Source organism: Rhinoraja longicauda, chromosome 18 (genome assembly GCF_053455715.1).
Source record: "Rhinoraja longicauda isolate Sanriku21f chromosome 18, sRhiLon1.1, whole genome shotgun sequence".
Lineage (NCBI taxonomy): Eukaryota > Metazoa > Chordata > Chondrichthyes > Rajiformes > Arhynchobatidae > Rhinoraja > Rhinoraja longicauda.
Window position 1 is genome coordinate 8,748,730 of NC_135970.1, and position 9,828 is coordinate 8,758,557.

Below are 9,828 nucleotides of genomic sequence, written 5' to 3' on the forward strand. Positions count from 1 at the left end.
TGCATCATGACTTCCTGACACTTATACTCAATACCCCGACCTATGCTGGCCGGCATACCACATGCTTTCTCCCAGGGAGTTATGCATTTTGACCCCAAAATCCCCCTTAACATCGTTGGTGTTAAGGGTCATGCATTAAATGTATATTTTCCCCTCATATTCAACCTCCCAAAGTGCAACACCTCACACTTGCTCAGATTAAGCTCCATCTGCCATTTCTCTGTTCATTTCTGTAGCTGATCTATGTCCCGCGGTATACCTTGACTGGATGCTGGTTCTGAACTTTGATCAAGTTGTACTTAGCCTTTAAATTACATGTCAGGTGTGGATTGAGCCAATAACAACTGCCCCCTGTGTAATAAAGTTCCGCAGGAGCTTGGGAGGGTATGCTGAGAGCAGTTGTAATCTGCCTTACTCAAATTTAGTACCTTCCCAGCCTTCTCCTTATTCCAAACAATCTTAAAATGTATGGAGTTGTGATCACTATCCACAAAATGCTCTTTCACTGTAACACTAGTCACCTGGCCAGGCTCATTTCCCAACACAAGTTCCAGTATGTTCTCTTCTTTGACAATCCACATACTGTTTAAAGAATCCCTCGGATACACCTCACAAATTCTGCCCCTCCTTTGCCTTTGGCACTGAGCAAGTCCCAGTCATGTTGGGCAAGTTAAAGTCACCCACTGAGACGATCCTGTTGCAGAAGTAACTTTCGGTAATCTGTCTACATATCTGTTCCTCTATCTCCCACTTGCTAACAGAGGGCCTACAGTATAATCCCATTAGAGTGCTTGCACCTTTCGTATTGATAAGGTCTACCCATATTGCCTCAGCAGACAAACCTTCCAATATGTCCTTTATGAGTAAGAAAATAACTGCAGATGCTGGTACAAATCGAAGGTATTTATTTCACAAAATACTGGAGTAACTCAGCAGGTCAGGCAGCATCTGAGGAGATGCTTCTCCCATTCCTTCTCTCCTGAGATGCTGCCTGACCTGTCCTCTATGTGTGCTTCTTTTGCCTTCTCGATCACGTCTGAAGAATCCTAACCCGGGAATGTTCAGCAGCCAGTCATGTCCCTCTTGCAGCCACGTTTCTACAATGGCCACAGCATCATAATCCCAAGCACCGATCCAGGTTCGGTTCATCTGTTTTCCCCACAATACTCCTGGCATTGAAATGAAGACACCTCAGTCCATCAGCATCACCATATTCCTTCACCCCGCTATTCCCGTCCTTCCTTTGATTCTTACTGGTCCTAATCTCTACCTTCCCATCACAGCCTCTGAGCCACTACTCTGCTCACATGCCCCCCCCCCTCCCCGGCCTCGCTAGTGTAAGCCATCTCAGTAGCACTGTTTCAGTTGGAAATTGCTGCCAAGAATTTCTTTAATTTTGAAATTGAAGACTTGATGAAGGCAATGGCCAGTATTCATTGGTTGTGGGTAGTAGAAGAGGGAATAAAAATTGTATTTGAGGGAGATTAAAGCACCTTTCCTCTGCAAATTAATAAAACAGCATCTAAAGGTCAACTGGTATTGTGATAAAGGAGCTGTACCAGCTGTTTAAATTATGTATGTCTGCAGTATATTACAGAGCAGCCATCAGCATTTCCCTTATTAATTGAGACCTCAGAGTCTTTAATAAGCTTAAGTGCTTCTTCAAAAACAGCTTTAACATTTGGGAGGAGGAGGCAAGGCTTGTGCAATAGAACCATAAGTACAACTCCAGCTGTTGGAGCCCAACGATATGCCTTTTGAAAGTTAGAGAGTAGATGGTAAAAATTTGTGAATGGTAAACAATAGTCACCACCCACATTGCAGTGGAAAACGTCAAAGAAAGATTAGGCAGCTTGGTGTGACCATGGGAATTACAAGTAAGATACGTGATACAGAGAACCCTCTATTCACAGTGTGAGCGAAGCTGGAGAGTTGGCAGTGGCACAGGTCTCCAGATATGGGCTGATACCTTTGAAGAGCCTGTAACACCAGGAGGAGTCTGTGGTGAATCCCAGAACACAGCACAGAAAGAAAAGGACATTCTGCAAAATAATTTAATCTACTCGTGTATTTCCATTTTTACAAGGGACAGGAATCACACATGTAGATTTAACTACTTTGCTGAGAGAGAACAGTAAATACAATCTACCTAATCAGTTGTCTTAGAAAGAAAAGAGGTGAATGAGGTCATGCCAGGTCCGTAAGATGGCTGAAACATGAGATGGCGGAAGAGGTAGTGGTTCCCAGGAAGGAAGAAATAGTTCATATTTTGGAGAGCTGAAATGGAATGGTGGAAGGACATGGCATGGAAGCCGAGAACAGGGCCACCTTGTCTGCGTGAGTGAGACAGCAAATGGAGTAGATTGGGGCCCCTGGGGGGATAAATAGGGTAGGGACTGAGGGAATGTTTCTATTTATGAGGTGAATTGACAACTGAGAGCAAAGTTTCATAATATGGGGTTACATTCAGGTTGGAGATGCAGAGCTTCTCGACAAGGTTCTAGAGCCTTCAGAATTCTAACCCACAGAGAGAAGGATGGAGTATAATCAATGTTTTTGAACCCTTGGCATATAGGGGATTATGTGAAAGCGGTAGGCTAGACCCAGAATAAATTGATCATGACCTTAACTGCTTGTGGAAGGAAGGAGACCTCTTTTTGTCCAACCTCTCTGCTCTTATGCTACGATCATTAGTCAGGATGACTAAGAAAAATGAAAACCATGATGGTCAATGTCCAGTTCAGTCTGCATCTTCGACAGCTAAACAGCGGATATATTTTTCACCAACATCACTTATTGAGTTTATTTTCAATTCTGTTTTCTGACATTTAGAGATGGAAACTATCCTTGTTTTTTTTTTCCTTTGCGCGTTACTACATGACTGCTTTCAGTTTGTTAGTTGCATGAGTAAATGGTCTTCACAAGAAGTTTGTGAAGATCCTGATGTTACATGGAGGAACATTTTGCTCTTTGGTTGCTGTGGAATTCTTGCTGCAGCACATACTGTACTTTAGAAGTACCAGGAAGTCAACTGACAGCTGTGTTTATAATTTCATTCCAGGTTCTTGCAAAGAAAGCAAAAGCAGGAAAATTGCTCCCCGAGGAATATCAGGGAGGCTCATTCAGGTAAAAATACAGTGATTCTGAATTTTATTTCCATCATTCTTTGTTGTGGTTGTGGGATTATAAAGTAATGGGAGTCATGCAGTGTGTGAAGTCAGGGCAAGTCCTTTAATTCTGCAATCCTGCTCTTTCACTTTTGTTCTTGTTCCTTTATTGGCTACGCTCACACTAAGTTTTGAGCCATTCTGCAGGTTTGTAACGCTACCAGAATGACGCATACTTTGTATGTACTGCAAGTTGTCTGGGTGATTAGTGTTTGGTAATCCACCAGCAAAGGTGCCTTGCAAATCCTGATGCCAGCTGTCCTTGTGTTAGTACAGAAATGCTGCAGCCATTGCTCTTTTGAAAGTAACACAAATATCCAAGTGTATGTGGGCTACAGAAGCAGTATAAAATGTAGTGCATGTTTTAACCCGTACTGACTATTTACAGAAGCAAATTTGTAACTGTTAGTCCTTTAAACCCAAGCACTGGGGTATTTTGCTAACATACATTTGACGCTTGACACTTCTAAGTACATAAGGTAGTACAGAGATATTAACCTATTCTAGATATTGACTATATATAATACCAAAAGTGAATCATAGCTCAAACATCACTTCTCTACTGTAAACAGATGAGACCCCAATGGAGAGAGTGCTTTCTCACTGCATACAGAATGTACAGCCACAAATTAGATAAAAGTGATATAATCCACTGCACTGAAACACTGGCATTTTCCCTGCTGCATCACATTTGAAAATGTTATATAGTGGTCACCTACCCAATCATGTTGGAATCTTGAGATAAACACAAAGTGGCGGAGGAACTCAGTGGGTCAGGCAGCATCTGTGGTGGAATGGATAAGGGACTTTTCGGCTTGACACCTTTCTTCAGACTTGAGACCCTCCTAGTTTGAAGAAGGGTCCGACCCGAAATGTTGCCTGTCCATTCCCTCCATAGAAGCTGTCTGACTCATAGAGTTCCTCCAGCACCAGGCGTTTTGCTGGAATTTAGAAAGTACACTGGTCTCTCTGGACATCTAGTCGCCGTCAATGCACCTACCTGCGTGGAATTAGCACGGTGGCTGGTTAAGGAGGACAATTACCATCTTTAAGAATGCATTTATTCACAAAATGCTGGAGTAACTCAGCAGGGATATGGGCCAAATGCAGGCAGATGGGACTAGTGAGAATGAGGCATGTTGGTTGGTATGGGCAAGTTGGACTGATGGGGGCCTATTTCCACGCTCTATGACTCTATCAATGACTCAAACTCATTTCCCTGCCCATTTTTGTAGCTGTACACTTTGACAGCTTTCTTTACTGTCTAGCACGACCTATCTACATTTCTGCACAATCTTAGCTACTTTCACATTTCTGCCTTTTGAGCACCATGTTGAATACTAAAACATTATGACTATTATTGGAAAAATTTTGGCAGACCATTAAGAGGTTAAATTAAATTAGAACGCAATTCTCTTTTGGAAAAATTAAACCCAAATTAATATCTAATATTGCTGATGGAGTTTTGCATAACATAGAAACATAGAAACATAGAAAATAGGTGCAGGAGTAGGCCATTCGGCCCTTCGAGCCTGCACCGCCATTCAATATGATCATGGCTGATCTTCCAACTCAGTATCCCGTACCTGCCTTCTCTCCATACCCCCTGATCCCTTTAGCCAATGAACTGGCCTCAACTACCCTCTGTGGCAGAGAATTCCACAGATTCACCACTCTCTGTGTGAAAAAAAACTTTCTCATCTCGGTCCTAAAAGACTTCCCCCTTATCCTTAAACTGTGACCCCTTGTTCTGGACTTCCCCAACATCGGGAACAATCTTCCTGCATCTAGCCTGTCCAACCCCTTAAGAATTTTGTAAGTTTCTATAAGATCCCCCCTGAATCTTCTAAATTCCAGCGAGTACAAGCCGAGACTACCCAGTCTTTCTTCATATGAAAGTCCTGCCATCCCAGGAATCAATCTGGTGAACCTTCTCTGTACTCCCTCTATGGCAAGAATGTCTTTCCTCAGATTAGGAGACCAAAACTGTACGCAATACTCCAGGTGTGGTCTCACCAATGCTCTGTACAACTGCAGCAGAACCTCCCTGCTCCTATACTCAAATCCCCTCGCTATGAATGCCAACATACCATTCGCTTTCTTCACTGCCTGCTGCACCTGCATGCCTGCTTTCAATGACTGGTGCACCACGATACCCAGGTCTCGTTGCATCACCCCTTTTCCTAATCGGCCACCATTCAGATAATAGTCTGCTTTCCTGTTCTTGCCACCAAAGTGGATAACCTCACATTTATCCACATTATACTGCATCTGCCATGCATTTGCCCACTCACCTAACCTATCCAAGTCACCTTGCAGCCTCCTAGCATCCTCCTCACAGCTAACACTGCCCCCCAGCTTCGTGTCATCCGCAAACTTGGAGATGTTGCATTCAATTCCCTCGTCCAAATCATTCATATATATTGTAATTAGCTGGGGTCCCAGCACTGAGCCTTGCGGTACTCCACTAGTCACTACCTGCCATTCTGAAAAGGACCCGTTTATTCCTACTCTTTGCTTCCTGTCTGCCAGCCAGTTCTCTATCCACATCAATACTGAACCCACAATACCGAGTGCTTTAAGTTTGCATACTAATCTCTTATGTGGGACCTTGTCCAGATATAACACATCCACTGGTTCTCCCTTATCCACTCTACTAGTTACATCAACTTGGCAATTTTAGAGACTTTGAAATTAAAACAAACACATCATCTAATGAAAGATCAAGTAATATTCTACTAACCACACGTCCAATTGGAACTAAGCATGCATTTAATTTTCGGCCAAGTAGATGGAAAGGACTCACGGGAAATAATAGGTAATATCTTATCGCCTTTTCCATTGACGGCTATACCTTCTTCCCTCACAAATGAGGCTGGGATTAGTGGGGAAAAAAGTGAGAAAAAAGCGGGTTGTGTCTTCAGGGGCCATCATACATGTTAAATTTTGTTTATTTAGTTATGGCCCAGGCAAAAATATTTGAGGATTTACTGGATGCAACAGAGGCTACCACCGTGCCACTGAGGTGACATGGATGAGCACAATATTCTATCCCTTATTCGGCAGCAGTACTTCAAGGGAACAGAGCCATCAGATAGGTGACTCCCATGAGATGGACAGGTAACTGAATTGGCCAACAAGAAGCTGCTGCTGTGGACAGGAGTGGTAACAGACAGTGCATGGCTTGGTGTCAGAAGTGCAGCAGAAAATAACTGCAGATGCTGGTACAAATCGATTTATTCACAAAATGCTGGAGTAACTCAGCATGTCAGGCAACATCTCAGGAGAGAAAGAATGGGCGGCGTTTCGGGTCGAGACCCTTCTTCAGACTGAGGAAGGGTCTCGACCCGAAACGTCGCCCATTCCTTCTCTCCTGAGATGCTGCCTGACCTGCTGAGTTACTCCAGCATTTTGTGAATAAGCAGAAATTAAACTGTCTGTTTTCCTTCCAGTATTTCCAATTTGGGAATGTTCGGCATCGACGAATTCATTGCGGTGATTAACCCGCCTCAGGCCGGTATCCTGGCCATCGGGCGAATACGCCAGGATCTGGCTGTCTCCGAAGACCACGATGGTAACCACAGCCTCTGCCGCAAGGACATGATGATGGTCACTCTGTCCAGTGACAGCCGAATCATAGACGATGAACTTGCTTCTCAATTTTTGGAGAACTTCAGGCTCAACCTGGAGACCCCAACCCGCCTGGCTTTGTTCTAACCCACCTCTTGCAAACTTCACCTTCCCGAAGATTTGGCATGAAACAGAGAGGTACAGCAGAACGCACAGAGAGTTTATTTTATCGTTAGTTCTACAATGTTACAGGGAATGTAAATCTACCTAGGTGTTACATGTATGCAAAGGCAAATAAAACTTACACTTGTTATTTATTTCAGTGGATTGCCATTTTTGTCTCTTCATTATTAACACTGACATTTGTCTTCTGTTCAGGGGGAGATGCACGAGGCCAACAGGCAAAGGGTGAAGACTTATCAGTTCAGACATATTTGAAGTACAAAGCTAAATATTGGCTCTCGGCTGCCAAACCCTGCAATATGCCTTGAATTCTGGGGTCAGATGCATTGAAAGTGGGTATTATAGGGTTCTAAGAAATAGGAGCTTCAATTGGACATCCAGCCCTTCAAACCTGTCCTACCATTCAATAATAAGATTGATCTTCTGCCTCCATGCCCTATCTTCATTTTCCTTGATTCCTTTAATATCCAGAAATTTATTGGGATCAGTTCTAAATGTCGTTTTTGAGAGAGAATGCCAAAGGTTTAACAAACTTTGCAAGAAGAAATCCCTCCACTTTTCAATCCAAAACAGTGTGAGACTCTCTTCAGCGATGTGATGGGATAGGCAGTATGTTCATCGTTTTTTAAATACTTCCTGCTAATGCAGAGTAAATCTCCACCAGGAGCTCAGCTGCATGAAATCCTGAGAGTCACAGAGTGGCAGTTTTGTTTGTACAAGGTTTTATCGGCTCCTTTTGCAGTTTGTTTCTCATAACGTCTCTGCCACGTGGTGAAGTAAGAAATAAAACTGTTCCCCATCCTCTGCAAATAGTGCCCAGGGACTAGCCACAAGGTGACTTCATCAGTCATGCTCCAAACATTGTGAACAAATTATTGGTGGTGCAGTGAATCACATTACTCTGTTGCCATGGTAATGCTAGAAATAAAAGAGATGGAATTATGATGCGTCTGTTTTTGCTATTAAGGAACTTCATATTCAGGTTTATGGAAATCAATGATCTTGCTCTGAAGTATCATATTCCAGAAACTGTCATTTATAGTCATTACTACTGGACTTTCTGTAGCTGTTTTATTAACTCATTAATTCTGGATTAGAAAGTGCAAGAGTATATCAATCATTCCAAAGCTACCACTAGCAGGAACTGACTAAATTTATGTATGCATATTTTTAAAATAAAGATTTATTCTGAGGTTGAGTCAGTGCAGGATGGAATGTTCTAAACTAAAGCCAAGATTACACCACGTTTCCAAACATAAGTGTAAGCAGGGAAAAAAATATATAAAGTACAGCGAGTCAAGGAATAGTATTTCAGCGGCTTATGTTAAATTGTTGTATGTACGCAAAGTAAATGTATATTGAATTTCCACATTATATGACATTGCACTATTACCTTCTGATACCATTTGTTCATATTCAGTAAAGCTGTTTGACTTCACCTGGCCCACGGTGTTGTGCATTTGACAAGTGGTGCAGGGTGCACTGTGCAATGTTGACCTGCTGTACAGTTCCAGGAGGGCAGCCAGATTAGTTAGTTGTACATCCTTTTTGGAAGATGGCCCGTATTCTTTTCAGTTCTCTTTCCATCTATTCGTCATTCCATCCTGTCACAACTCCAAGGCTTTATGTGAGCAGCGGGTAATTCAGAGAGGACGGATGCTGACTGTTTGCCAGGGCTCTTCTCAACAATCAGAGATGCGTTTATATGAACAGGGGACGTTGTTTCCTCGGAGCCTGGGTACCAGAGACTGGCTGTGATAAACAGAGTAGTTATAGAGCAGATTAAACAGTGGCTGTTTACATCCTGCCCCACATATAATTTTATTTATTTCTGAGCATGAGATCGCAGCAAGTCCTCTATGAAAGCCACGAGTCTTGTACCACACAAGCTACAGCCCAAAGAAGACCATGGCCAGATCTGGCTGGTCAAGCTCCACTGGTTTCCTCTCCTCTGCCAAGACCATATGCTATTTTAGGACCGTCCTGGAATGCAAATGTGATTATTTCAAATTTAATTCACCTCACTGAAACCCATTTTGCTGCCTTGCCCAACCTTACCATGGGCAAGTAAAGATGCCGGGGACTTGTCAACAAGAAGTAGTCTGTGCTGTTTCCACCACCTCCTTGTGCACTGTTAAAGTTAGCACATACCAACCTCTGATCTCTTGCTTTTTTGTGCATCTCTCATTTCTCTCATGGGTACCGTGGACAGCGGGTAGTCCCGGAAAACACCCCAGGGTACCCCTGGACAGCGCGTAGTCCCGGAAATCCCTCAGGGTTCCGTGGACAGCGCGTAGTCCCGGAAACCCCCCAGGGTACCCCTGGGCAGCGCATAGTCCCAGAAATCCCCCAGGTACCGTGGGCAGCACGTAGTCCCGGAAATCCCCCAGGGTACCGTGGGCAGCACGCAGTCCCAGAAATCCCCCAGGGTACCGTGGGCAGCACGCAGTCCCAGAAATCCCCCAGGGTACCGTGGGCAGCGCGTAGTCCCAGAAATCCCCCAGGGTACCGTGGGCAGCGCGTAGTCCCAGAAATCCCCCAGGGTACCGTGGGCAGCGTGTAGTCCCCCTCTAACACCACCCGGGCTCCGACGTAACCCCGGAAAAGCGTCAGGCAAGCCATTGGAAGGATGTCATTAAATTGGAAACGATGCAAGAAAGATTAGTGCAGATGTTACCCTATCGGGAGAGTTTGAGTTGTCAAGAAAGGCTGGATAAGCTGCAATTTTTTTTTTTTTGCCTGGAGGCTAGGAGACTGAGAGGTTTATAAAATCATGAGGGTAGAGATAAGGTGAATAGCCATTGTTTTCTTCCCTGTTGTAGAGGAGTCTACAATTAGAGGGCGTAAGTTGAAAGAGGGCCTCATAACTTACTCTTGACGTTCAATAGCTTTGCCGCCACCAGGTTCT

General features: G+C 43.8%; 1 protein-coding gene across 2 annotated transcripts in view; it reads left to right on the forward strand.

Annotated features, from left to right (window-relative positions):
- Positions 1-8,261, forward strand: part of pdhx (pyruvate dehydrogenase complex component X) — a 157,971-nt gene extending 149,710 nt beyond the window's left edge. Inside the window, exons 10-12 of one of the 2 annotated variants that reach the window (XR_013548425.1) lie at positions 3,062-3,126; positions 6,620-6,935; positions 7,116-8,261. Coding sequence is in view for 1 of the 2 variants with exons in the window: in XM_078415062.1 (XP_078271188.1) it covers positions 3,062-3,126; positions 6,620-6,884 (330 nt within the window). In the remaining variant the exon portion in view is untranslated. Of the gene's footprint in view, positions 1-3,061; positions 3,127-6,619; positions 7,060-7,115 lie in introns of those variants that run through there. The other variant, XM_078415062.1, reaches the window with a different exon arrangement.
- Positions 8,262-9,828: the final 1,567 nt, after the last annotated feature.